Here is a 26,612-nt window from a genome sequence, read left to right on the forward strand (position 1 = left end):
TGGGGCGCCGCGCGGAGGGGCCCAGGGCGGAGCTCGGGACACCGTCGGGGCACCCATGGGCCGCGATGCCCCGGCAGCAGCCCCGCCCCGGCGTCCGCGCCGCCCAAGACCTCAGAGCCCGCCCCCGGCAGCAGCCCCGCCCAAGACCTCAGAACCCGCCCCCGGCAGCAGCCCCGCCCAAGACCTCAGAGCCCACCCCCGGCAGCAGGCCACGCCCCGGCAGCAGCCCCGCCCAAGCCCGATTCCCCGCCCCGCATGCAGCCGGTCACGCCCTTTCCCCGCCCAGGGACTCATCTGGGAGCAAGGCCACGCCCAAAGCAGCAGTGCCTTGCCCAGGGACGACACACCCCTTCTGGCCCGCTAGCCCCGCCCCGGAAGCAGGGCCCCGCCCCTCCTACCCCCTCCCGTCTAAGCCATCGGGGCCCCGCCCCTGCCCGCGGCCCCGCCCCTCGGCCCCGCCCCTGTCCGCCCCGGGACCGTCTGGCCCGCGCTGCGCTGCCCCAGCCCGGGGCCCCGGAGCCTCCAGGCCGAGAGGCTCCCGCCGGCCCCGGAGCCGCGGCCTCCGCATGGAGGGGCCGCTCCTGCAGCCGGAGTCCCGGCAGCTGTCGGCACCGCTGCAGGGAGACGGACCCGCTGCCGTTCCGGAGCCCGGAGCCCGGCAACACCCGGGACACGAGACGGCGGCGCAGCGGTGCAGCGCCCGCCTGCTGCAAGCGGGCTACGAGCCCGAGAGGTGACGCCCAGGGCCAGAGCGCGCGGGGCGCATCCGGGGAGGGCTGCAGGGGCGGGGCACTCGGCCGTCCCTCTGACCGCCTCACCCTCGAAAGCTTGGAGCGCCGCAGTGCAGCTGGCTTCGGGTGGGTCGGTGTCATTCTGCACCTGGTCTGGGCGAGGGAGCAGGTGGTAAATCGCTACCTGAAATCTTAGCCCTGGATGGCACCTCACCAATCCCTCCTGAGCAGCACCAGCTCCTAGGAGTCACCAGAGGCTTGTCAGCACCGTACCCGTTGGCTACCTCTTCCTTAGCCCAGTCCACCTCGTGGAACTCTGGCAGGTGTAGGTGTCCCTGGGCCTAGAGGGCCGCACTCTGTCCTCCCATGCACTGGGGTCTGAGGGCACTGCCCGTCACAGCCCACCTCGGCGACTCTCCAAAAGCACTCAGGACTTGCGTGTGTGCTGGAGTGCGGAAAGCAATGAGGGTCACTGGAGGCCGAGTGGGGGCTAGAGAGCTGGGCCCCCAGGAGCACTGGCTGAAAAGGAGAAGGCATTAATCTCCGGATTGTATCGCGGCTTGAAATGCAATCCCACTGTCCTTCCGGTCCGGGGATTTTGACTCGCCATGTCCCATCTGCCGGTGCTTGCAGTTTGGGGGAAGTGACCTGGCAGCGGGGGTGGTGTGGGGGTGAGGGAGGGTCTGGGGAATTAGCCCGGGAGCTGGCCGCTTATGTAAGAACTTCTACCGGCTTAAGGGACTGCGCGAACTGTCTGTCTAGAGTGGACTCCAGTGTGGGCAATCCCTCACTCCTAGCTTGGACAATCTAGCCCCTGGTGCTCAGGGCTCGTGGGGGACAGTGGGCAGGCTGGAGTGCTGGGTGGCTGATGGGGGCAGTTAGAGCAGGTGCAGAAAGCCAGGTGCTTCTGTGTCCTGGGCTCACGCCCCCCGCCCCACGACCCATTCTAGAAGCCTGTAAAGAGGAGCCTGTAAACCCTGGAGCCTCATGACGCTGGGTTTGCTATAAGGAGATGCAAGCGCTGTTGGCCATACTTCCACCAGCCTCTGCCACCCTGGGCCCATGGGCACAGGACGGGGCTCCATGAGATGGCCTGGGTTTGAGTCCAGGGTGACTGTTCTCCGGCCTCCCCTGGCCCCCTCCCCAGCTCCACAATACTACTACTCTTGTGGTTACCTGCTCACCCCTCAGAAGTGTGTTTAAGCTCTTGTGTCTCCAAACAACCCTGCCCCAGGTAGAGACCTGGGGGCTCAGCTGCAAGCCGCTCTCTCGAGGGAGGGGGTTTCAAGCCTCCTTCCCTTCTGGAGCCTGGCAGCTGCCAGGTGGGGACTCCCCAGGGAACCCACAGCCCTTCCTGGCGCCCAGGGGCCCCCTGGTTGCCTCAGAGTCTCCTCCCCACAGAGGAAGCAGCTGGGGACGATCAGGAAGAGGGAGGAGGGAAGTTGGGGTGGGGGTGGTGTGTGTGCTGAGGTGGAGGAGGGATTAATGGAGCCGCTGGAAAAGGACAGCCTAACCCAGGGCTGAGCTGGGCAGCTTAGCCTAATGAGGAGCCCTGACACGGGGTCAGAGGAGTGGTGGCTGGGACAGGGGAGTGGGGCTGCAAGTGGACAGGTGAGGTGACCCTCCCACCACTTGGCCAGCCAGCTTCCTCCTCTGGGGGTGTGCGTTGTAGGTTGGGGCAGATGTCACATGAAGGGCTCCCGAGAGGGCAGGATGTAGCTGCTAGCCCAGGGCCCCAGCAGAGAGGCAGAGCAGGTCCCTTGGAGTCCGAAGGTGATCACAGCTGTGACTTATGCCCTGTGTCTCTAGTGGGCACCATGACCCTGTCCTGTGGCTGCAGCATGGGGGTGGGGGCGGCTCTGAAAGGCCAAGGGCTTTTCTTGGGCTGGTCTCACAGCTCTCTTGGTTCAGGCCCCTGGTGCTGGTCCCCAACAGCCCTTCCCATGCTCTCCTCTGCCCTAGTGTGGTTGGGACACCCCAGATGAGCCTGCAAGCACCTAAGTCACAGAGGTGTTATTCCCCTGGGAAGGCCAGCCGCTTGGCCTCTCCTGCCCAGCACCCCTGGCCTTGAGAACACCCTACTGCTGGGCCAGAGCATGTAGAGGGCTCAGATACCAGGAGGGTAAAGACGGCTATCCGTGTGTCTCCTCCAGCCCTCGGGCCTGGTGGCCGCGACTCGGTGGGCAGCTGCCCTTCCCCTCTGCACACATTTGGAACAGCCTGTTTTCCTGGCAGGTCCCGGGGGTGGGGCATCACTGGGACAGGCCTCGTGGCTGGGGAGGCCGAGTCTTCCCCTGGGTTTGGCTGCTACTACTGCTGAGAGGTAAACAATCGGCCTCCCCAGGGCCAGGAGGGGAGGCAGTGCCTGCTGCAGACACCGCCTACCGGCCAGGGAGAGCCCCGTGGCCCTGGGGGCCACGGGAGGACCTAGAGGAAGCCGTGGGGTCTGGGGACAAGGGTGCCTAATCTAGCTGTTGGCCGGGGATTGGCACTGGCAAGGTCAGGTCACAAGGCCTGGAGGCTTTGCCCCCGCCATGCCACCTTCCCTCCTGGGAATCAGCTTGAACCTCATCTTACTCTCAGTACGCCCTGGGAGAAAATCTGGGCACCAGGGCCACTGAACTGCTTTGGGAAATGTTCCAAGTTTCTCAGTTTCTGTCCTAATTTTGTAGGTGTGCACACTGACTTGGCTAAAGCCAGGCCTGTGAGCCTCCCACCCTAGAACCCCCTTCCAATGCAAAGTCATAGTTTCTTCCCTCACCCCTTGCACTCCCTGAGGAACTCTAACCCCTGGTGCTGTAGCAAGCTGGTCACACTGCAGCCTGGGGCCTGGCAGGCCCTCCTCCCGCACCCTGCTCAGAACTGCAGGGCTCGCAACTACACAGGGAGGGGGAAATCGAATTGGCAATGACTAGGTCTGTAAAGGGTGAGCATTTTAAGAAAAAATGCTTTGTAACCCGCAGAGGGCTCCAAGGTCACCCAGAGGCTACGAAGTGGATTGGTAAGAATGCCTGTCCACTCTAGGAGCAAGGTCGCCGGGATCAGGGGTCCACACCAGTGTCTGCGCTGGGTGGGGGGGACCTGCACCTAAAGGGTCTGGGGGCTGGTTTTGGGGAGACACATCAGAGGTCTCCCCGGGTGCGGGCCGTGAGTGGGGAGCTCCGTGGCCTGGGGGGCTCCCAGGAGGCGCGGCCTGGGGGGCGTGTCCCGGCCACGCTCGGTCCCCTCCGAGGCCCTCTCCAGCGCGGGTGGCGGGGTGGCGGGGCCGCAGCGGGCGTGTGTGCGCGCGTGCGCGCGTGTGCGGGCGGCGGGCGGACCGGGCGCGGCGGGGCCCTTTGTGCGGCGCGGAGCGGGGCGGCGCGGAGGCGGCGGCCTCCCGAGGGCGGGCAGGCGGGCAGGGGAGGGCAGGGGAGGGCGGTGCCCCTGCCGCCCCGCTGCTGCCGCAGCCCCCGCCCCCGGCCCGCCCGGCCCGCCCGGGCCCGCGGCGGCAGCGTGGCCGTGGCGTCAGCAGCAGCAGCAGCAGCAGCACCGAGAGCGGTGGTGGTGGCGGCGGCGGGGCTGCCCGCGCGGTGTTTATGTCGGGTCTCGGCGGCTCCCAGCAGCATGGCGGACTACCTGATCAGCGGCGGCACCGGCTACGTGCCCGAGGACGGGCTCACGGCGCAGCAGCTCTTCGCCAGCGCCGACGGCCTCACTTACAAGTAAGCGCGCTGCGCGCCGCCCCACCTGGCTGCCAGCGCTCGCCGCGGCGACCCCGCACGTGCGCGGCTTCCCGCTTGGCTGCAGCCGCCCCGCGGCCCCAGCACCGCGAGGGGAGCGACCGCAGCAGGGCTGGAGCGGACGGGAAGGGGTGGGTGCTGGGGGAAGAGGAGGAAGGAGGCCCCGGGCGGCGAGAGACAGACGTGGCACAAGCGACATCGCGGGCCTGGGCGCTGTGATCCGTTTCGGGCCGGATCCGGGGCTGGCCCTGTGCCGTGCCTCCGCTTCTGAGCATCTTGGTCACACGGAGGGACCTTGGGATGGTTGGGAACCAGAGATGTTCGAGTTCTGGGGAGACTTCCAGCAGAGGAGCGGCTGGGCACTTGGGGCAGACGCCTTTGGCCCACCTCCCCCGCCCCCAGGCCTGTCCAGCCCACCTTCCGCTTGTGCCTCTCCTCGCCCACAGGTGCCCCAGGCCTACACAGCCTGCAGCTGCCACTCCCAAGCCCTTTGCCACACACGTGGGGTTTTTAGAAGAGGGTGGATGGAGACCTAGCTCTGCCTTGTCCATGGGCTCCGGGGCAGTTGTCCTACTCTGCTGCAGGCCTGGCTGCAGCACCGTGACTGCCCAAAAGGGGCCCCCGAACCCAGACCCTGGGGCAGAGCTAGGGATGTTGGCCAGCTGGGGGCATCCCTACTGGGCTGCTACCATCCTGCTGGTCAAGCAGTTTTTAGAACACCAGCCAGACCCGGCTGCAGCTCCCTGCAGGTTGGGGGTGGGAGGGTTGGGAGTAGGAAGGGGGTGTCTCCTCCTGCCTGCCTGTGGCTTGGCGTGTTGCATTTAACCCGAGAGAGCAGCTGCTGGCCTGGGGTGGCCTCGCTGCCCAGATCTAAGCAAGCTGCAGCAGCCCGGCTTGCCTCGGACAAGCCCTGCGGTGAGCAGCAGCAGCTGAAATTGCGGCTCTTTGGTGATGGGTAGTGGGCCTTGGGTACCTTTTCCGCTGGAGTCCCTCTGGGCAGCTGTCTTGGGGAACACAGGGGTGATTCTCTAGGCCTTGGGGCGAATGAACAATCCCATCTGCTCTGTCGCATTTCCTTCCTGTGCAGGGAGGGGGAGGAGGGAGACCTGCTTTGCCTAGCCGGGTTCAACGTGTTCCCGGAGTGTGGGTCATTTGTTTTTGGGTGTGTCTGTCCAGCCCTGCTCTGATCTCGGGCCCACTGGGCCTCTGGGCCTGTGGCACTAGACCTAGACATGCCCAGTGGCGGCCTGCCCCACCTTGGGCTGCACCATGGCGGTGACCCACCCCAGTGTTGGCAGCTGCCACCACACTTTGGCTGGGGCCCCAGTGTCGTCATGGTGAGGGCTCCTGCCTCCCCTTGGCCATCTTGCTTGCTTGCTTGCTTGCTTGCTTTTTCTAATCCCAGAGCCCTCCCAATTGTCAGAGCCTGCCCTGCGCCTGGCACCCCCACCCTCGAAGTCCTAGCTTGGGGTCCTTGCAGACCTCCTGGAACTTGTGTGCCTCAGCACCCCCCGGGCTGGGCCAGGCAGCCTGGCCTGTGCTGGGTCACGATCGTGCTATATCAAGATGGGCTGGCACTGCATGTGCTGTGTGTGGCCACGTGGAGACTTCTGTGTCCCCTGGTGAGGTCTGAGCCCAGAAGGCAGATGAGGGTTTGGGGCCACACACCTGGGTGGCCTCTTGGCCCTCCCTTGCAACCACCAGATTCGTGGACCTGCCATCTGGGCTGAAGCCTACAAGATGCATGAGGGTCTGCGTGGGACCCCCAGCCCATGTCCCCCCTTCTGGTTAGCCAGCAGTAACGCAAATCTCTCTCTTCACAGCGACTTCCTGATCCTGCCAGGGTTCATCGACTTCATAGCTGACGAGGTGGTGAGTACCCCTCGGGCCACAGGGCAGGGGCTGCTGTGCACCGTGGGCGGCGGGATGGCTCTGCCCAGGGCTTAGGGCGTGATGCTCGTGGACATTATTCCCAGAGAGAGTTGGAGGACCCTGTGATGGAGTCATGTACAGTTGCAAAAAATCGTTCCTTTCTGCTTGCCATCCACGTTGCTATTTGTTCTGGTCTGATTCTCACGGAAAGCCAGAGGACTCGAGTGTACCCAGCTCACTTCTGTGCCAGGCAAGCTCACCGCCAGGCTCTGTGTGCAGCCGGAGCAGCTTATTGTTCTAGGGTGAAATTATTCTTCTTTTTTAAAAAAAGACTTATTTATTTTTATTGGAAAGTAAGGTATACAGAGAGGAGGAAAGACAGAGAGGAAGATCTTCCGTCCATTGATTCATTCCCCAAGTGGCTGCCATGGCCAGAACTGAGCTGATCCGAAGCCAGGAGCCAGGAACTTCCGCGTCTCCCACGCGGGTGCAGGGTCCCAAGGCTGGGCCGTCCTTGACTGCTTTTCCAGGCCACAAGCAGGGAGCTGGATGGGAAGCGGGGCTACAGGGACATGAACCAGTGCTCATATGGGATCCTGGCACATGCAAGACAAGGTCTTTAACTGTTGAACATTGCCCTTTATGGCAACTGGGGAGTTTCTCTTCTTCGTTCCTCTCTTTCTTTCTTTCTTTCTTTCTTCTCTTCTTTTTCTTTAAAGATTTATTTATTTTTATTGGCAAGGCAGAGAGACAGAGAGGAAGAGAGACAGAGAGGAAGATCTTCCGTCCGATGGTTCACTCCCCAAGTGACTGCAATGGCTGGAGCTGAGCCAATCTGAAGCCAGGAGCTCTTCCTGGTCTCCCACACGGGTGCAGGATCCCAAAGCTTTGGGCCATCCTCGACTGCTTTCCCAGGCCACAAGCAGGGAGCTGGATGGGAAGCGGGACCGCCAGGATTAGAACCGGTGACTGTATGGGATCTCAGCGCGTTCAAAGCAAGGACTTTAACCACTACGCTATTGTACTAGTACCTTTTTTTCTTTCTTTTTTTAAAGAATTATTTTTACTGGAAAGGGAGAGAGAGAGGGGGAGAGAGGAGAGACAGAGAGAGAAAGGTCTTTCCTCTGCTGGCTCTCTCCTCAAGTGGCCACAATAGCCAGAATCGAGCTGATCCAAAGCCAGGAGCCAGGAACGTCTTCTGAGTCTCCCATCCCATGTGGGTGCAGGTCCCAAGGCTTTGCTCCATCCCCTGTTGCTTTCCCAGGCCATTATCAGGGGCTGAATGGAAAGTGGAGCATCAGGGACAAGAACCGGCAACCCGTATGGGATGCCAGTGCCTACAGGTGGATAACCAGCCAATTGAGCCACCATGCTGGCCCTTTTGTAATTTTTTGTGATTGATGTCTTAACTGGGAGACTGAATGCCTGCCCCAGCTGTTGGGACTAGCACAGTTCACTATGTACTTTCCTGTGGGCCAGACCCTGGGCTGGCTGGCTGTTAGGAAGAGAGCAGTGGAAAAGACCTGCCCAGTTGCCAAGGGTCTCCCTGTCCTTGGCCTCCAGGAACCAGGCTGTGGGAGCTGATGTTGTGGTGCAGTGCGTTAAACCACCGTATGTCACACCAGCAACCCATACCTGAGCGTCACTTCAAACCCCGACTTCCCTGCATCGAATCCAGCTTCCTGCTAACATGCGTGAAAGGCAGCGGATATTGACCTGTGTCCTTGGACCTCTGCCACCCGTGTGGAGACCTGGGCGGAGTTCTTGGCTCCTGGCTCCAGTCTGGCCCAGACCTGGCTGTTGTGGCCATTTGGGGGAGTGGACCAGCAGAAAATCTTCCTCTCTTGTCTCTCCCTTTCTTTGTGGTTCTGCATCCTGTATGGCACCAGCTCATGTCCCGGCTGCCCCGCTTCCCTCCAGCTCCCTGCTGTGGCCTGGGAAAGCAGTCGAGGACGGCCCAAAGCCTTGGGACCCTGCACCCGTTGGGGGAGACCTGGAAGAAGCTCCTGGCTCCTGGCTCCTGGCTTTGGATCAGCTCAGCTCCAGCTGCTGCTCAGAAGCTCTCAGATTTTGCAGCAGTTTTGATTCCAGATGTTTGCGTGAAAGATGCACATCTGTTTCCCAGTGCTGACCTCTGTCGCGCTCCAGGTCCCCGGCACCTGCTTCTTGCCATCCAGCCTCAGTCTGTCAGCCCCTGCTTCCTGGGGTCTCCCTTACAGCCTTCCCTGATGGAATGCATTAGCGGTCCTCATCTGGCCGCTCCCCACGCCACAGGAGCCTGGGCTGCTCCAGGCTGGAGCCAGGAGCCAGGATCAACATCCAGGTCTCCCCCGTGGATGGCCCAAGCTTTTGGTCTCTCCCTGCTGCCCTCTCAGGTACACTGGCAGGGAGCTGGACCTCTGATTGGCTCTCTGCTAGGCGATGCTGGCCTGGCAGGTGGCAGCTGGGCTTGGTGCACCACAGCGCTGGCCGTTCTGGCTTCTTTCCTTCCTGGTTGGATGGGCTCTGGGGAGCTGGCGGGGACTCCATCTGCCTCGTTGGCTGTGGTGTCTCCCGACATGTCTTGGTGCACCCTATGGGAGTGTCTGGCCAGGGATAAAACACTTGCATCCTAGGACCTCACTTCAGCCTTGACTCGGAAGATCACGCTGAAGACACCGCTCATCTCCTCCCCCATGGACACCGTGACGGAGGCCGACATGGCCATCGCCATGGCTGTGAGTCCCAGTGCCCGCATGCGGACTGGCCGGGGAGGGAGCAGGGTGGTGGAGAGTGGCCTCCCATCCACCCGCTCTGACCTCACTCGCCTTTCGCCCAGCTGATGGGAGGCATTGGTTTCATTCACCACAACTGCACCCCGGAGTTCCAGGCCAACGAGGTGCGCAAAGTCAAGGCAAGTCCCAGGCTGGCCCCAAGAAGATGCAGCAGACGGCCCCCACCCGCCCCACCCCATCACCACTGAGCAGGAGTCTTGATGGGCCATCCTCCCCATGGGGGCCAGGGCCAAGTTCTCATGTTCACCCCTCCCTGCAGGACTGGGTTCCCTGTGGGATGCCCTAGCCCCCAGGTGCCCACCACCCCCGTGACCAGGCTGCCCTGCACCCTTCCCAGCCCCGTCCCAGCCTCTTCCTTCCCTGTGTGCCCGCAGAAGTTCGAGCAGGGCTTCATCACGGACCCAGTGGTGCTGAGCCCCTCACACACGGTGGGTGATGTGTTGGAGGCCAAGGTTCGGCACGGCTTCTCAGGCATTCCGGTTACGGAGACGGGCGCCATGGGCGGCAAGCTGGTGGGCATTGTCACCTCCCGAGATATCGACTTCCTCGCGGAGAAGGACCACACTACACTCCTCAGCGAGGTGCACCTGCTGGGCCTGGGGATGCAGAGAACCCTCCCCATGTCGGGTGGAGGGAGTGAGGCCCTCCGGGCTGGTGCCTTTGGCTAGGGACCAGAGGGAGGCCCGGCGCCTTCTCTCTCACCTGCCAACTTGCAGGTGGCATGTTCCTGGCCCCACAGGTGATGACACCACGCATTGAGCTGGTGGTGGCTCCGGCGGGCGTGACCTTGAAAGAGGCAAACGAGATCCTGCAGCGCAGCAAGAAAGGTACCAGGTCCCGGAGGGGACTCAGTCCCAGACTGACCTCCCAACCCCAAGGCCCCAGGCGGAGGTTCCATACACCTGAGAAAGCCCGAGTCTTTGTCCTGGCCACAGCAAACCCATCCCTGGTTCAATACCTTCACAGTGTATGTCCCAGAACTAGTCCTGTGAGATGCTTATTGTGCAGAAAGGATGGTGCAGTCTCAGAATTCATAAATGCTAGGTTGGAGTGGTGGCATAGTAGGCTAATCCTCCGCCCTGTGGTGTTAGCATCCCATATGAGCACTGTTTTGTGTCCTGGTTGCTCCACGTCCGACCCAGCTCTCTGCTGATGACCAGGGAAAGCAGTGGAGGATGAATCAAAGCCTTGGGACCTTGCACCCATGTGGGAGACCTGGAGGAAGCTCCTGGCTCCAGATCAGCTCCTTTCTGGCCATTGCAGCCATCTGGGGGAGTGAACCAGTAGATGGGTTTTTGGAATATCTATGCAGTTATTTGAAAGAGCTACGGAGAGAGGGGAGAGACAGAGGGAGATGGTTCGTTGCTTTGCTCCCCACGTGGTTGCAGCGGCCAGGGTGATCTGCCGCATGTGTGTCAGAGGCCCAAGCACTGGAGCCGTCCTCCACTGTTTTCCCAGACGCGTTAGCAGAGAGCTGGATGGGAAGTGGAGCAGCCAGTGCTGCAGTGTGGCTGTTTAACCCCCTATGCTGCACTCTGTCGTGGCTTGCATCAGCAATTGTGCGCCCTCTTTTCGGGCTCTGAGAAGCCTGCAGAGAGGTTTGCTTGAAGTAGGGACTGTGTGTGTGACGTTTCCTAGGTCCCAGTGGGCTATTCTGAGGAATGTTTCCCTGGTCATTCTAGAGTTCTTGGAGTTCTGACCCTGCCATGTGTTCCCGCATGTAGAGTATAGGAAACCTCCTGTTTGTGCCCTGAGCTTCTGGTCAGCTTGGCCCGGGGCCCAGCAGGTGAAAGGCTGCTAGCACTCAGCTGCTGCCCCTCCCAGCCTGGCCAGCCCACAGGGCCAGAAGAAGCTCAAGGAACCAGCTTGGCCAAAGAGGAGGTTTCTTCGCTTCCTTCCCGTTCCTTGGGAAGAGGGCCAGGTCCCTAGGAACACTTCCTCGGCAGTACTGCCACCTAGTGGCTTCCTGGGGTACTTGAGTGGAATCCCTGGCGTGGTCCAGTCTGACCTTCTCTGCGCACCTGCCACCAGCCGCTTTGTGTCACTTGCCCTCAGGGAAGCTGCCTATCGTCAATGAGCGAGACGAGCTGGTGGCCATCATCGCCCGCACCGACCTGAAGAAGAACCGGGACTACCCTCTGGCCTCCAAGGACTCCCACAAGCAGCTGCTGTGTGGAGCAGCTGTGGGCACCCGTGAGGATGACAAGTACCGCCTGGACTTGCTCACTCAGGCCGGGGCTGATGTCATAGTGCTGGTAAGGAGGCCACATTGCAGGCGGTGGCTCAACCTCTAGTGCTGCAGCACCGGCCTTGAGAAAGAGCCTTCTTGGAGCATTCCTCCTGTGATCCAGGGGTGCACTCGCTCAGTGCAGATTCAGTGCCTAAGCTTGAACTCCCCCTCCCAGGACTCCTCCCAGGGGAACTCCGTGTACCAGATTGCCATGGTGCACTACATCAAGCAGAAGTACCCCCACCTGCAGGTGATTGGGGGCAACGGTGAGTGTGGAGTCCCTCCTGCCCCTGCCCTGTGTCCTTGGGCATCCACAGGTGGTGGCATCGCTCCGGGCCGCGGGGTGGGGGCTGGGCCGAGCCCTCCAGAAGTGCCTGGCAGGGCAGGGGCCTCTGGTCCTCAACATCCTTCCTCTAACCCGCCATCTGCAGTGGTGACAGCAGCCCAAGCCAAGAACCTGATTGACGCTGGTGTGGATGGGCTGCGTGTGGGCATGGGCTGCGGCTCCATCTGCATCACTCAGGAAGGTGGGTGTGGTGTGACGGGGAGAGCCCCTGGCCTGGCACTTCCAGATCGAGGCCTGGGATCGGGGGCTCGGGGTGGGAAGCGGCGCTTTGTTAAGTGCCATCAGGAAGTCTGAGGCCGGGAGCTGTCACGACGGCTGTCTCAGGGCTTAGCTTGGATCTGTCACTCATGGACACTTGTGCGTCCAGGCTGCTTCCCACCCATAGCGCCCCGCACTGCAGCAGTCCAGGCTGGGAGCTGGTGGGTGACCTGGGGCATTGGGTCCTGGCTTGGCCAGAGGGGATGCAGCTGGTCCCTTTACCTGGTCACCTCTGCAAAACAGAAGGGTCCGCTGGGCCTTCCAGGCCCGAAGAATGGAAGCAGAAGACCCCTTGGGTTTTCAGAAACATGTGTTTGTTTATTTGAAGGGCAGAATAACAGAGAGAGAGAGATCTTCCATCTGGGTCTCCCACGTGGATTCAGGGGCCCAAGCACTTGGGCCGTCCTCTGCTGCTTTCTCAGGCCATTAGCAGGGAGCTGTGTTAAAAGTGGGGCAGCTGGGACACAAATTGGTGTACCAGTGAGATGCCTGTGCTACAGGCATTGGGTTAACACACTGCACCACAGTGCTGGCCTGTCAGCTTCTTACGGAGCTTGTGGAGCAGGGGCCCCCGGCTGATTCTGGGCTCCGACAGAAGCTTAGAGCCCCCATGTAGCACCACTGCCAAGAAGGTGACCCTGCTATCCTGAGTAACACCACCCAGGCCCATCCTCCAGTGCCCAGCCTGCCTTGGGCCTGTGTGGGCATGATTTCATCTCTGTCCTGTGCCTCTCCCCCAGTGATGGCCTGCGGGCGGCCCCAGGGCACCGCCGTGTACAAGGTGGCCGAGTACGCTCGGCGCTTTGGGGTGCCTGTTATAGCTGATGGCGGCATTCAGACCGTGGGTCACGTGGTCAAGGCCCTGGCTCTGGGAGCATCTACAGGTGAGCAGGGGTCTCTGGGCATGGTGGGGGAGGCGGAGAGAGGAGGGCTGGGAGCAGGTAGTGCTGGGACACTGACCCTCCCTTCCCGCCCCTACAGTGATGATGGGCTCTCTGCTGGCCGCCACCACGGAGGCTCCTGGCGAGTACTTCTTCTCGGATGGGGTGAGGCTCAAGAAGTACCGGGGCATGGGCTCGCTAGATGCCATGGAGAAGAGCAGCAGCAGCCAGAAGCGATACTTCAGGTGCCTGTCCAGGGTCGCACCCGCCCGCCTTGCACCTGCCCCAGAGCGGTGCCTGGTTGCTGCACCAGAGTCCTGGAAACCCGGACATCGGGCAATAAGTAGCCCTATGGGGGCTTTTCTGAGAACCCTGTGTGTGGTCTCCCCTCTCTGGAGGCACCCCTGGAGGGAGGGGGTCTTAGGAGCCTGGGGCTGCTGAAGGCTCTGACCGCCTGCCCTCTGTGCAGCGAGGGGGACAAGGTAAAGATAGCGCAGGGCGTGTCAGGCTCCATCCAGGACAAGGGCTCCATTCAGAAGTTCGTGCCCTACCTCATCGCTGGGATCCAGCATGGCTGCCAGGATATCGGGGCCCGAAGCCTGTCCATCCTGCGGTGAGCCCTGGGGCTGGCGGGGCGAGAGGCGGGGAGGGTTGCCTGCTCCCTGCTGTATCCTTGCTGTTCCCCCCACCCCCGCCCTGGTCCTGGGTACCCCCTGAGCCATCCCTTCTCCCCACCTTTCCAGCTCCATGATGTACTCAGGAGAGCTCAAGTTCGAGAAGCGGACCATGTCAGCCCAGATTGAGGGTGGCGTCCATGGTCTGCACTCGTAAGTGTGGTGGCCTCCTTGGTTCTCGCTGGTGCTGGCTGACCCTAGGTCCGGCAGGTGGGAGCAGGGGCCGGAGACCAGGCTGAGGACCCAGAGACTACCACCCCGCCCCGCCCCGCCACCAGGGACGGGGGGCTTCAGTGGGATGGTCCCTGCCCACTCTTGAGCCTTGTCCTGGAGCCCCTCCACCCACCTCCCCTCGGACGTCTCTCCCTGGGCAGGGCACCGAAGGCATGTGGCTACCGCCTCCCTTCTGGGCCAGCCCTTGCTTGGTGGCTGGTGGTCCCAGGCAGGCAGGCAGACAGGCAGGCAGAGAGACGGATGCCAGGGCCAGCGCTGGGGCGGCCATGGGCGGGCCAGTGCTGGCTGTCAGCAGCCGCAGTAGCAGGCTTGTGGCCCATCGCCCCAGGCCTAGGCGGGCGGGCATCTAACCTGTGTCTCTTTCTGCCCCGCCCTCCCGTAGCTATACCTTTCTACCGTGTAAGTAATAACCGTGCTGCCCGTAGATTAGAGCAGGGGCAGGCGGGGCGGGGCCTGGGTTGGGAGGGCTGCTGGGCACTGGGTTGGGGGCAGAGCCAGGCATGATCACAGGCTATGGGGGGCCTTGGAGCGTGCCCTCAGGGACTGCCTCCGTGGCACCCTGTGGAGAGCCAACAGGGACTCTCCTGGCTCAGAGCCGACCTAGCCTGGACTGACCCAGTGACCGCAGGCCACCCCGGGTGGGGCAGCAGTGAGAGCCACAGAGGTCAGCTTACTCCGTGGGCTGGCTCTCTCCCAGGCCCCGAGCGCTGCCCACTGGGATGTGGCGGCAGCCCTGCCTTTGCTCTTCAGGGAGGCCTGGCTGAGAAGCCCAGAAGCCCAGGGCCTGCCGACTGCCTCCGTTCCCTCCCCGGTGTGAGAGGCAGGGGCCTCGGCAGCTCTCTGCCTGTTTCCTGGGGGGCCTGGGGAGGGGCTGTTGGGGGGAAGCAGCAGCAGACTGCAGACCCCCAACTCTGGACCACCTGTGGCGTTGTCCCCACAGTTACGAGAAGCGGCTGTACTGAGGACAGCGGCGCCCGCGGCGGGAGCGGTGCGCCCTCTGGTGCCCGTTCAGGCACGGCCTCCCTGCATAGCTGAGCGGCCCACAGATTTGCACTACGAGCCCCGAGCTCCTTGTCCAGGAGAGGAAAGAGCGGCCGGCCCTGAGGGGTCCGTGACCCCTGGCTGAGCATCCTTGCACCCCTACTCCCTGCCTGGGGGGGGGGGGGGCGGACTGTTCTGGGAGTGCCCCTGGGCTGCCCCTTCTTCAGCCCCTCCGGGCCCTGCCGGCTGGGTTCTCAGGCCGCGTGCCTGCCTCAGGTCTTTCTTGCTGCAGCCTGTTCTGGCCCGTCCCTGGGGCGGGCAACCCTCTCCCAGCTTCTCCTGTAGGTCCCTTCCCTCCCTCCTCCCACCCCCAGGAAATGGTGCTCTCCCGCCCCTGCCCACTACCCTGTGGGGCTCCTGACCAGGCCAGAGGGAGGTCTCTGCCCCCTTCCCCTGGCCTGAGCCTCCCCAGCCTACCCTGCCCCCTCCAGCCTGGACCCTGCTCCTCAGGCTTCCCGGCCTTGACCCTGGGGAGGAGGCTATCTGGTTTCTGACGAGCCACCGATCCTGGGGCCCCGCTCCTACCCTCTCCTCTCAGCTGCAGCCGAAGGCTTTAACTTTGCACACTTTGGGTCACAGTTGCATCGTTGTATATTAAACAATCGGAATAAATTGAGCAAATCTCCATGCCTCTGACATCTTCTGTCCCCCATCCACAGAGTGACTGGACCAGCCTCCCCAGGAAGGTGACCAAGGACATTGGGGAACCCAAGGATGGGGTAGAGCCATGGGCTGGGAGGGTTCCAGGTCTTGTGCGTTTTGCTGCCACCAGGCCAGCACAGCTCGCAGCTGTGGCCTGAGGTCCTGAGCCAGGCTGTGGGAGTGCCCTGCCTCCTAACTCATGAGCAGTAGCATCTATACGAAGGCACAGCCCCAGGAAGAGGCTGTTTGCCGCGGGAAGGCCAGCTCGCACTCCTGGTTGCCCCAGGTCCCCGCAGCAACACCTGTGCCCACACGGCTCAGGAAGGGGCTTACACACTCTCCCAGGCTAACATGTCACAGTCACAGATCAGGGCAGGGGCAGGGCTGTGGGAGGCCTGTCCTGTAGGTGATGGAGCAGGAGAGGCGGGTTCCCAGCATAGCCAAGGGCTGCAATGGGGCCACCTCTGGTGCACCCTGGGGACTGAGCCTTATAGTGCTTAGCAGGAAATGGGCAGCCAGTCTGAAACCTCCCTGGAGGCGAGGTGGGGTTTGCACCCCTGTATGCACAGTTCAGCCATCCACCCCTTCCTCCACTTCTGGTGCGGAGTCAGGTTGGGTGGAGGGACAGGCCGCTGGGCGGGGCTGCCGCCCTCCCCCTGGTTAGGATCACAAGTGGAGAGGCCATCTCAGACGCTGCTCCATCAGCCTTGCTCCCTAGACCTTTCCTAGCAAGCTCTCAACAGTGGGGAGGCAGGGACTGTGCCCTGGAGACCTGGGCACTCGTGCCTGCCAGCGGGCGCCTTCCAGCGTCTCCCTCTGCTGCTGGGGGCGTGGCCGGCAGCAGACGAGATGCAGAAGGTTGCCCTCTCTGGAAGGGGTGTCCAGTGAGGGTCAAGGGCATCAGCGGCTGTGGAGAAGGATCCAGGAGGGGCGGCGGACGAGGACTTTGCTGCGACCCTGCGCGTCGCTTTCAGCCCCAGCTTGAACCCTCGTGTCCACGACTTAGGAGCCGCCTGGTGGGAGGCGAACTGCGCTTCTGGCTGCACTGCGGGTCCCCAGCTTCAGAAGTCCGTGGACAGGAGGGACTTCCCGCAGACCCCAAGCCGCTGCCCAGGATCCCGGCTCCTTCCCTTGGGGTGGTTAGGGGGCTGGGGTTGGGAAAGGACCTGGCTCCCAGCCCTCCGTGCGTCCCATGGAGCGCCCAGCTCCTCCTGTCCGAGTCCCTGGTCTCGAAGCCAACTCGGGGCGTTTATGCCGGCGGAGAAGCGGGGCGTGGGTGCGGGATGTTCCCCGCGCAGGTGGACTTCGGGAGCGCGGCGCTGCCTCCAGCAGATGGCGCCCAACGCAGCCGACCCGCTGGACTCCGGGGGACGCGCAGGGGCGCCGTTTCCTAGGCAACAGACAGCTGTTCCTGACAGCCCTGCCCTTGGCAACCACTGCCGGGCGGTCAGCCCGCGATAGTCGTTGAAGTCGGGTTTCTTGAAGGACACTAGGGGTGCGGAGGGACAGGAGTGAGGCCGGTGTGCTGGGGGCTTTGCATTTACCCGTTGACCTATGGCGCCCCAGACACTGGCCTGGGCGTGTCCTCTCCCAGTGTCCCCACACGTGCTCTACCAGGGACCCCTGAAGACCAGGATCCCAGGTGATGGGGACCTGACTGCCCGTGAATCTGTTCCATCCTGCCGACGAGGAGGGCATGGGATCCTAGGCTTCAGCCTCCATACCAAGAGCTGAGCGGGGCTTATGGAATCAAGGTGGCAGACAAGCTGGGGCCGGCGGCTAATCTGTGTGAGGGAGGAGCTACAGACCGGAGGGGGCAAAGGGTTGCGGGGATTCAGGTTCAGGCGTCTGACCACGGCTTCCCGGAGAGCTCGCCCTCTCCCTGAAAAGCTGAGGGGTGAAGGGGCTGACTCACCAGACGGGGTTGGCCCAAGTTCTCAGAGAGAACTTGCTGGTGGAGACCCTGGGGGGACCCCACCTCCCTCCCTGCATCTCTCGCCGCCCTGGGGCCCATGGGCTCCCTCCCCTGGCACCATCACTCTGTGTAACTCCCTCATCGTTGCCTCAGGACTGGCTACCCAGTGCTCCTTTTCTGGCCCAGTCAGGCATACTACCACGGGTTGACAGGCATCTGGGTGCCAGGCAGCTGTGGCTAGCCAGGGCTGAGGTCACAGACTGAGCGCTCTGTGCCTGGCCCTCCCCCTTCTCCCTACCCCTAACCCTGGCTCCATCCTGGCCTTGCAGCCCACGGGGGCCTCTCATGTCCCTCCCTCACTGTCCAGAGTTCCCAGTTACTACTGTAACGAATGAGCACATAGCTCATAACACATCTCTTATCTCGATGTCCTGGGGTCCTCTGGTTGCATTCTTCCGAGGGCTCCTCACCTTTGCCAGCTCCTAAAGGCTGCTGCGTGCCTGGGCCTGTGGCCCTTTCCTCCATCTTGCAAACTAGCAGCATGGTGTTTGCCAATCTTGCTGCCTTTCTGGTCTGCCCTCATGCTCACATCTGCTCTGATGCCCACACTTCCCTGGCAAGTGCCCCTGTGATCTTTTTTTTTTTTTTAAAGATTTATTCATTTTATTACAGCCAGATATACACAGAGGAGGAGAGACAGAGAGGAAGATCTTCCGTCCGATGATCCACTCCCCAAGTGAGCCGCAATGGGCCCATGCGCGCTGATCTGAAGCCGGGAACCTGGAACCTCTTCCGGGGTCTCCCACCGCGGGTGCAGTGTCCCAATGCATTGGGCCGTCCTCGACTGCTTTCCCAGACCACAAGCAGGGAGCTGGATGGGAAGTGGAGCTGCCAGGACTACAACCGGCGCCCATATGGGATCCCGGGGCGTTCAAGGCGAGGACTTTAGCCGCTAGGCCACACCGCCGGGCCCAATCATACTGCTTTTTGCAGCTGTAAAAGGTAGACTGATAGAGACAGGTGGGGAGATGCACAGAGATTTTCCATCCAGTGGTTCACCTCCCCAAAGTGCCGCAGCAGCCAGGCACTTTGGGGAGTTGAAGCTGGGAGCGAGACTCCATCCTGGTCTTGCTCCTGAGTGGCAATGCCAACCTTCACTGCTTCCCCAGGCATGTTAGCAGGAGGCTGGATGGGAAGCATGGTAGCCGGGCCTTAAATTGGCACTCTGATACAAGCTGCTGGCATTGCAAATATCAGCTGAATCCACTGTGACACAGCACTTCCTTCTGCAGTTTTAATCCTATTACATGTTTCCTAAAGATTTTCCAATCGCCTCATAAAATAATGGTGCTCTCTTTCATCCTTTCCAAATATGTTTTGTGCTTCTCCTCTTCCTTTTGCTCTTCCTTCTTTTTATTCCTCCTCCTTCTATTCTTTTTACCCTCCTCATTTTACATCTGGTCTGATTGCATTAGCTGCAATTTGAAAACCAGATTTTAATGTCAACGTTGGTAGCAGAATTCCCATTTCTTACCTAGCAGGGATTCCTAATGTATTTAACTGCTAAATATGGATTCAGCTGCTCTTTTGAAATTGAATTATTATTAATTAAAGAAAAAAATTTCACTGTTAATTTCTGAGTGTGCCCTTTGGATATCAAAATGATCCTGTTTTTCTTATCTGACCTGTCAATATATTAAGTTACATTAGCATAATTAAATTTTAATGAAAAACAAGTTATACATTCAGAATAGCACTTAAAAGTGTATTCTTGTTTTTTATGTTTTAACTGCTGAATATATTTTATTCTTTTTTTTTTACTTTATTTTTAATGATGTTTACACAGTAGATTAGGGTGGGAAAGCTCGAGGATCGGGGAAAGTGGATGAGAACAATATTTCCACACTTTCCTTAACTTTTCCTGTATCTGGGGGGAAGGTGGAGAAGCCACCCCCAGGCTTCCAACTGACTCAGTACATGGGGAAGGGGAGGGGCCATTCAATGTCATCCCAGGGTCCCTGATGTGGAGCACATTTCGAGGGTTCAAGTAGTGTTGATAGTTCTGACGAGCTGTCGATCTCGCAGATCTGAGGAAGAGGAACTCCTTCCAAGGCCCACTGGCTAACACACTCCATTCCAGAGTGTCTATTTGCCCAGAAATTTGCTGTCAAACTTCTTTGGGGTAGTTTCCCAGTTGGTTCTTCCCTCCTTCCTCTGCTATGGTACCACATACCCTCCACAGGCTCCAACAGACTGCCACATCCTCCGTGTGCGTCTGGGCACGCTGTCCACTGCGCCATCTTCAGTAACTGAGGAGATCCCATTCAGACACATGCACTCCACTGTCCGATCACAGAACTCCCCAGAGGGTCGGAGTTCTCAGTCCAGTGATTCAGTTCAGGGAACCTTCAAAGAAACCTCATCTGAGGTGATCCCAGACATGTCTCCTGTGTGTGCCTGCCAGTATGTGGTCCGGTTCATTCCATCGCCCACATCAGCCTACACACACTGATAGTTGCAATTGCTAGGTCAGATTTATTTCCAGCCTGTCTTTTATGCAAACCAAAGGATGCTATGGCCCAGCCCAACCCTACCCATCACACACTTGGCCCTCACAAACACCAGAAGAAGCTGCAGCCCCATCAGAGTAACCCCCAATCACCCCAGCCCTGATTTCTTTGCCTGCCAGCATGTACAGTGGACTGGTCTGATCTGTCCCACTTCCTATTCAGCTCTCACACACATCACTGGGCATTAAAGCCTAACTCAGCCCAACCTACTCCACCCTCTAGCCCTCATTCATGCCACCAGGTGCCACTGCCTGTGTAGCCAGGTCTGCCCCCATTCCTGGTTCTCATGCTCACCAGTGGGAGCTGCAACCCATCAGAGGTGCCCACAATCTCCGTACTGGACCCACTCCCTACCCCAGATCTTGCACTCTACAAGGTGGTTCTGAAATCCAGCTCAACTGGACTTGCTCCTAGTCCCAGCACTTGCCAGTTGATGTTGCAGCAAAGTCCGACCAGCCTGCCTTTATTCTGGCTCATGCCTACACCAGTGAATACAGTCAGCCCAGCCTGGCTCTCCTCTTAACCTAGGTCACATGTAGGCCAACAGTTGTAACCCTGTCCAGCCTGGTCTGTCCCTGGTCCCAGCTCTCATGCTCACCAGCAGGAGCAGTGGCTCATCAGGGGAGTTCTACATCTTCCTTACTGAGCTCGACTTCCACACCCCACTCCCACCCAAGTTTCACATGTGCTGGTAGATGCTGCAGCTCAGTCTGGCATGGCTCATCTCACCTTAGCATTTACCTGTGGGTGCTGCGGCCTGGCCCAGTCCCGTCTGCCCCCAGTTTCTGCTTGTACTAGTGGGTGCTACCACCCAATTCAGCCCAGTCAGTCTCGAGGCCCAGCCCTAACGTGAACTACCTGGTGCTACAGCCCAACCTGTCCTGTACTGTACTTGTCCTGGTTCTCAGATCTGCAAGTGGGTGTGATGAACTGGCAGAGCCTAGCCTACTCCCAAAGCTGACCCACACGTATGCTGGTGGTACTGTAATCTGGCCTGGTCTGGGCTGCTTCTTGGATTGGTTCTTGTGCTCACCTGCAGGGACTGTATCCTGATAGAGGAGCTCCCCAAACTCCTGTATCAGGTAGAATGAGTATAAATTCTAGGTTGAAAGTAATTTCCCTAGAAACATTTATTTTGCAAGATTTATTTATTCCAAAGGCAGAGAGAGAGAAGAGAAAGAGGTAGAGACTTCCATCTGTTGGTTCATACTCCTGCCTGTAACACCTAGAGTCGGGCCAGGCAGGAGTCAGGAGCCAGACACTTCATGTGGGTCTGCCACGAGGGTGACAGGAGCCCGAAAACTTGAACCATCATTTTCTGCCTTTCCAAGCTCATTAGTAGAAATCCGGATTGGGAGTGAAGCAGCTGGGACTCAAATCAGCACTGTGTAATGGATACCAGCCTTGCAAGCAGCAGCCTAGCCTGTTGTACCACCATGCTGGTCCTTGCTTCCAACTTTGAAAATATTGCTTTTAATTTCCAGTGTTGTTGTTGAGAAATTCAAAGCCTTTCCAATGCTGAATATTTGTACATTTTTTGGTGTTGTTTTGTTCTGTTTTTACTTTTTGGAAGTTTCTAGACCTTCCTCTTTAATTTGCTCCAGTGAGGGTTTATTTTCATTGACAGCTTGTTTCAACTTTCTTCTGTTCTAGGAAATGTCCTTGAATTAGTTAACTACTGATTTCCACCCTTCCATATCTGGCTGTGTATGGGTGTGTATTTTCCTTCTAGATTTTCCATTATTTTGACGTTGAACTCCTGGAATTATGCTCTCGCATTTTCTGTCCTACATTTTCCTATAGTACATTTGCTTTACAACTAGGGATGTTTAATCATTGGAGTTTTTCTTTCTGTTGCCATGCTTTCCTTTTCTGGAACAACATGGCTACTGCTTCTGGTGGTCTTAAACTGTTGCTTTTGTGGCCCCTTCTTTTTTTAATTAATTAATTTTTACTAGAAAGACAGATTTACAGAAAGAAGGAGAGAGAGAGGGAAAGCTCATCCACTGTTTCACTCCCCAAGTGGCCACAATGGCTAGAGCTGAGCTGATCTGAAGCCAGGAGCCAGGGGCTTCTTCCAAATCTCTGACGTGGGTGCAGGGTGCCAAGGCTTTGGGTTGTCCTTGGCTGTTTTCCCAGACCACCAGCAGGGAGCTGGATGGAAAGCAGAGCAGCTGGGACAGGCACTGGTGCCCATATGGAATTCTGGGCGCATGCAAGGTGAGGATTCAGCTCTGCCCATCACACTGGGTCTGTCCTTTCCTGTTTCATGGAGTCAGTATCTTCTCACGTATCTGAGAACATCTGCTTCCGTCCTGGTAACGTCTTCTCTGTACAGAGCCTGTTTTCCATGAGTGACTTTTTCTGATTGCTTTGTGTTTTTCTTCTGTGTTAGAAACTTGCCTGGCTGTCTGGTGATCTTTGGTCACTGAGTGAGGCTGAGGGTAAGAGGTGGTCAGGAGCTCAGGGTTTGTCATGGCTTCAGTCGGCCACTGGGGGTTAATCTAGCTGGGATGTTTTTGCAGACTTTCAACCTCTCCTTGTGGGCTGGTGAAATGCCCCGGAGTGGAATCTTGCGGTGTCCAGCTTGGAGAGCAGTGGTCCTGCTCCCGCCACTTTGAAAGCCCTGGCTTGGGGAGAAGCTCAGGTTCCCTGCCTTTAGTATTTCCTACCACCTGGTGCTTTCATCCTCTGGTTCTCTGAATGCTATCTCTGCTATGTTGCCTTCGTCAGAGGAAACACCCTCCAGACCCTGGCTGGCACAGGGGGAGGGACCACTCCCAGGGGGCTGGAATTAGGGAAGAAATCCAGAGGTCAACTTGCCTTTCATCTTGGTCCTTGAAGACAACACCACGTGAACCAACCTGCTTTTCCCATCTCCCCACTGCCGGTGGGAGATGACTTTTACCTGAGGGACTGCCTGCCACCCCGTGTTGAACATTCTGTCGCTGCTGTTCCTTTTCCTGGTCTCTCCATCCTGGCAGGTCTGTCTCTTCATTTTACAATCTCTTTCCTGTAGTTTTAGTGACATGTTGGGCAGGAGTGAAATTAGATACATGCATTCAATCACCATCTGAACTCATAACCCTCACTTCCCTTTTCACTATAGTTTTGAAAAGATGATTCCTGGGAATAGCCCCATTTAGTCACGCAGGATTGCTATTTTCATGTCCTGGGGTATGTTTATTTTTGTATTTCCATTTAAAAGTCTTTAAGTGAACATGATTAGCAGGAAATGAGCCTTTCCACAGGGAAGATTCAAAGCAAATGTCTCCAGTGGGATAGCTTTTATTAAGTATAGGAGAAAAAAACAGAGACAAACTCCCCGAATACAGCCTCGCTGCTGCAGCCCCGTAAGAGTGGGGTATGTGGCGGGTAATCCTTCAGCAACCCTGAAGGTGCATCCAGGGGTTATCATGTGCAGGGTTTTCCTTTAGAGGCTCCGTGGCTGGACAGAAGCGATCCCACACTCACTGCTGGGATTGTAGGGTGGGGAAGCCAACCCTGGATGCGCATTTCGGAAAGGCAACCCACTGCTCACCCAAGGCCTCAGAACCTGGTGTCGCTATTCACTTTTTTTAAAAAAAGATTTATTTATTTTTATTGGAAAGCCGGATATACAGAGGGGAGGAGAGACAGAGAGGAAGATCTTCCGTCCGATGATTCACTCCCCAAGTGAGCCGCAACGGGCCGGTGCTGCGCCAATCCGAAGCTGGGAACCAGGAACCTCTTCCGGGTCTCCCACGCGGGTGCGGGGTCCCAAGGCTTTGGGCCGTCCTCGACTGCTTTCCCAGGCCACAAGCAGGGAGCTGGATGGGAAGTGGAGCTGCCGGGATTAGAACCGGCGCTCATATGGGATCCCGGTGCGTTCAAGGCGAGGACTTCAGCCACTAGGCCACGCCGCGGGGCCCGCTATTCACTTTATCAAATAGTCACTGAGCATGCGCTGCTGGCAAAGCGCGTGGCTGGCTCGCGGGAACCACGCCAGAGGCTGCCGCTGGTCCTCCAAGCAGCGCCCCTTCCTTACAGGGTAGGAGCGAGCCGGGAGGGGCGGCAATGGGACCCAGGATCCCACCCAGGGCCGAGAGGTGTGTCGCAGCGATTTCCCTCTCTGTAGCTTGTGTAATGAGGAATAAACAAGGAGGCTCTTGAGGCCACCACCACGTGCTTGGCACAGGGTAGGGTAGCTGCGTGGATTTCCAGAGCAAAGCTTTTAAACGGTGCCAGGAGCCTCCGTGTTTTGTGTTCTCCTGATATTTGAAACACTAGCTTTGGGGCAGAAAGCATGAAGGAATTTGTGACCCAAAGCAACGTCAATGAGAAAACAAGGCATTCGCTGCCGGGCGGGGTCGGCGGAGCACCCAATGCGACCCCGCATGCTCTTAGGGGGCAGGGCGGCGTCCAGGGGGACGCCCTCGCGTGAGGGCCAGGCGGCGTGCTCTCTCTGTTGCTGGTTTCCTCATTCCCTCACATTGTGTTGCAAACAAATTGTCTTCCACCTCTCGCAGGCAGCTGAGCTCACCACTGCTTCTGGGAGAACAATGTTACTATAGGGCTTGGCACCTGGCACTTCACCTGCTGAATCTGTGCCTCTGTACAGCTGGGGAAAGCCACTGGGTGGATTAGGAGGGCAGACAGAGAGGCTGGGCTCAATGCTCTACTAAGCTGTGCTACCTTGGGGCATGGTTGTTTATAGGGTCTTAATTTACCCATCTGTGAAATGGGGACACACAGGGCTACGGGGAGGATCAATGTGACAACTAACGGAGAAGCGCCTGTTGTGTTTCTACTCATGATAGGAGCTTTCACCGAGGACTCTTGTTGCCATGGGTGCCAGGCTGGCACAGGCTGTATGTGTGCGCTTGTACATGCATGTGTGCACATCATGCATGGTGCACACTTAGGTCCTGAGGAAGACATACGGGTGCACATGCGTGTGTATATGGTGCTGTGATGCGGGCATGTATCTTGGGAAGGCACGCATGTGTGTGCACGAGGGTACGTGCTCGCTCTGGCAAGGGTGTGCTTCCCAGAGGAGGGGTGTGTGTGTGTACAGGCGTGTGTGTTGTACACGTATGTGCGCGCGGTGCTCCTGCGCCGGTGTGTTTCCCGGGGAAGGGGCGCTGTGCATGGCTTCCGGGGTTGCCCCGGGAGAATGCTAGCGCCCGCGACAGCGCGGGGTGACTGAGTGCGCGTGCAGCTGCTGCCACCTCCCCGCCCCAGGCGCTCCGTGCGCGCCCGCCTGCCCCGGGTGTGGGGCGGCCCGCGGGCGGCGGCGGGCAGGGTGGGAGGAGGCAGAGAGGAGGAGGGTGGAGGAGGGAGGGCGCGGGAGCGAGCAGGCGAGGGAGCTCGGCAGGGGAGGGAGGGCGGTGAGAGCGCGGCTGCCGCGGAGCCCGGCGCGGGCGGCTTCGCCGGGGAGCCAGGCTCGGAGCCAGGAGGCGGCGCCGCGGCGTGGTGGGAGTGCGGGGCGCGGGGCCGGCCGGCCGCCTGGTGAGAGCGCTGCGGGCCGCGGGGCAGGGTGGGTGGGGGCGGATCGGCCACGCCGCCGCGGCAGTCCGAGGCGAGCGGGGCTCCATCTCCGGGGCGCTGGGAGCAGCGGAGAGAGCCTTCGAGACTGCGCGCAGCCTTACTCAGGTGGGTGCCTTCGGCCGCCCGCCCCTTCTTGGGGGACTTGGCTGAGGAGCCCCAGTCGGCTGAGGGTGTGCGTGTGTGCCCACGAGGGGTGTGGATGTGTGTGCATGAGTGTGCTGTGCATATGTGTGTTTAGGGGTGTGTGTGTCTGGTTGAGCATGAGAGACAGCAGAGGGCCAGCACAGCGGAGCCAGTGGGGTCAGAGCCTGTGGAGCAGGGTGGGGGTTCAGCGGACAGAGTGTGAGTGCAAGGGGGGTGTGAAGGGTGAGTGGGTGACTGTGTCACGGGCGCTAGGTGTGGCTGCGTGTGTGATGTCAGGGTACTGGGTGCACGTGGGCCCCCACTAAGCCTCCTTCCCTTTTCCCAGGAGATGTGCCCATGGGAGGGTGAGCTCCGGGGTCAGAGATGGTGGGAGGCTCCCCCAGCTGCCGGCCCTTCCTCTCCCCCCAATCCCGGGACAGGAGTGGAGAACCAGAAATTGCCAAGTCTACCACACCCCATGCTCGCTAGTACTTCTAGGGTCCTGGGGAAAGGAGCTAGCAAACCCCAGGAAAGAGAGGTAAAGGGGAGGGGCTGTAGCAAGCGGGTGTCTGCTCGTCCAAGGCCCGACTTCTCTGGGTAGGCACTGGGTGGCCTTGCTGACTCTGTCACATCATCCAGGCCTGTGACAGCCAGTGGGCTCACACAGGAGTGTTTGCTGGCTCACGGCTCTGTAACCGGAGGGTGCTGGGCACACAGTAGGCAAGAGAGAAGGCTGGGCAGAATGGGAAGGAGGTGGGCAGGAAAAGGAAATGGCTAGCGTCTGCAAGCCTGAGTCCACCTTCCCTACTCTCTTTACCTGGTGGCCAGCAGCCCCCAGCTCCCCCATAATTGTTCGTGGACTTAGGGAGCAGCTGCACAGAAAATGGGGTTTGTGCAGAGGCCTGGAAGTGCAGGAGGGAGCCTGTCCCCTGGGGCAGAACACTTGGCATCCTATACCCAGCACCTACTTGTGGGCAAGCAGCAGCCACGTATGGGTGTAGGGTGTTGGGAAGAGGGAGTGGCTGTAATCTGAGCTCACTGGGGGTCTCTCCTCCCCATCCAGGACGCTGGTG

General features: G+C 59.5%; 1 protein-coding gene across 3 annotated transcripts; it reads left to right on the forward strand.

Moving 5' to 3' along the window:
• The first annotated feature begins 461 nt into the window (after positions 1 to 461).
• Positions 462 to 14,854, forward strand: IMPDH1 (inosine monophosphate dehydrogenase 1). Of its 3 annotated transcripts, XM_004592511.2 has the most exons (17): positions 462 to 733; positions 3,013 to 3,029; positions 3,441 to 3,467; positions 4,255 to 4,432; positions 6,274 to 6,322; positions 8,938 to 9,039; positions 9,141 to 9,215; positions 9,471 to 9,677; positions 9,836 to 9,923; positions 11,152 to 11,351; positions 11,502 to 11,592; positions 11,758 to 11,853; positions 12,671 to 12,814; positions 12,912 to 13,056; positions 13,281 to 13,424; positions 13,555 to 13,638; positions 14,660 to 14,854. In XM_004592511.2, the coding sequence occupies exons 1-17, from the start codon at positions 567 to 569 to the stop codon at positions 14,679 to 14,681; spliced, it is 1,836 nt and encodes a 611-aa protein (XP_004592568.2). In that variant the 5' UTR covers positions 462 to 566; the 3' UTR covers positions 14,682 to 14,854. The 3 variants fall into 3 exon arrangements, with proteins under 3 accessions (XP_004592568.2, XP_004592564.1, XP_004592565.1); XM_004592507.3 differs by lacking the exons at positions 3,013 to 3,029; positions 3,441 to 3,467 and having other exon boundaries at positions 4,331 to 4,432; XM_004592508.4 differs by lacking the exons at positions 3,013 to 3,029; positions 3,441 to 3,467 and having other exon boundaries at positions 4,334 to 4,432.
• Positions 14,855 to 26,612: the final 11,758 nt, after the last annotated feature.

This window comes from Ochotona princeps, chromosome 25 (genome assembly GCF_030435755.1).
Source record: "Ochotona princeps isolate mOchPri1 chromosome 25, mOchPri1.hap1, whole genome shotgun sequence".
NCBI classification, from domain to species: domain Eukaryota; kingdom Metazoa; phylum Chordata; class Mammalia; order Lagomorpha; family Ochotonidae; genus Ochotona; species Ochotona princeps.

What these genes read in the sequence shown, in the direction of transcription:
- IMPDH1 (XM_004592511.2), top strand. Translation starts at nt 567, where the DNA reads ATGGAGGGGCCGCTCCTGCAGCCGGAGTCCCGGCAGCTGTCGGCACCG. An exon ending in CCCTAGAACCCCCTTCCAAT is followed by an intron (nt 3,468 to 4,254) that starts GCAAAGTCATAG and finishes CAGCAGCAGCAG; the next exon opens with CAGCACCGAGAGCGGTGGTG. An exon ending in GGCGTCCATGGTCTGCACTC is followed by an intron (nt 13,639 to 14,659) that starts GTAAGTGTGGTG and finishes TTGTCCCCACAG; the next exon opens with TTACGAGAAGCGGCTGTACT.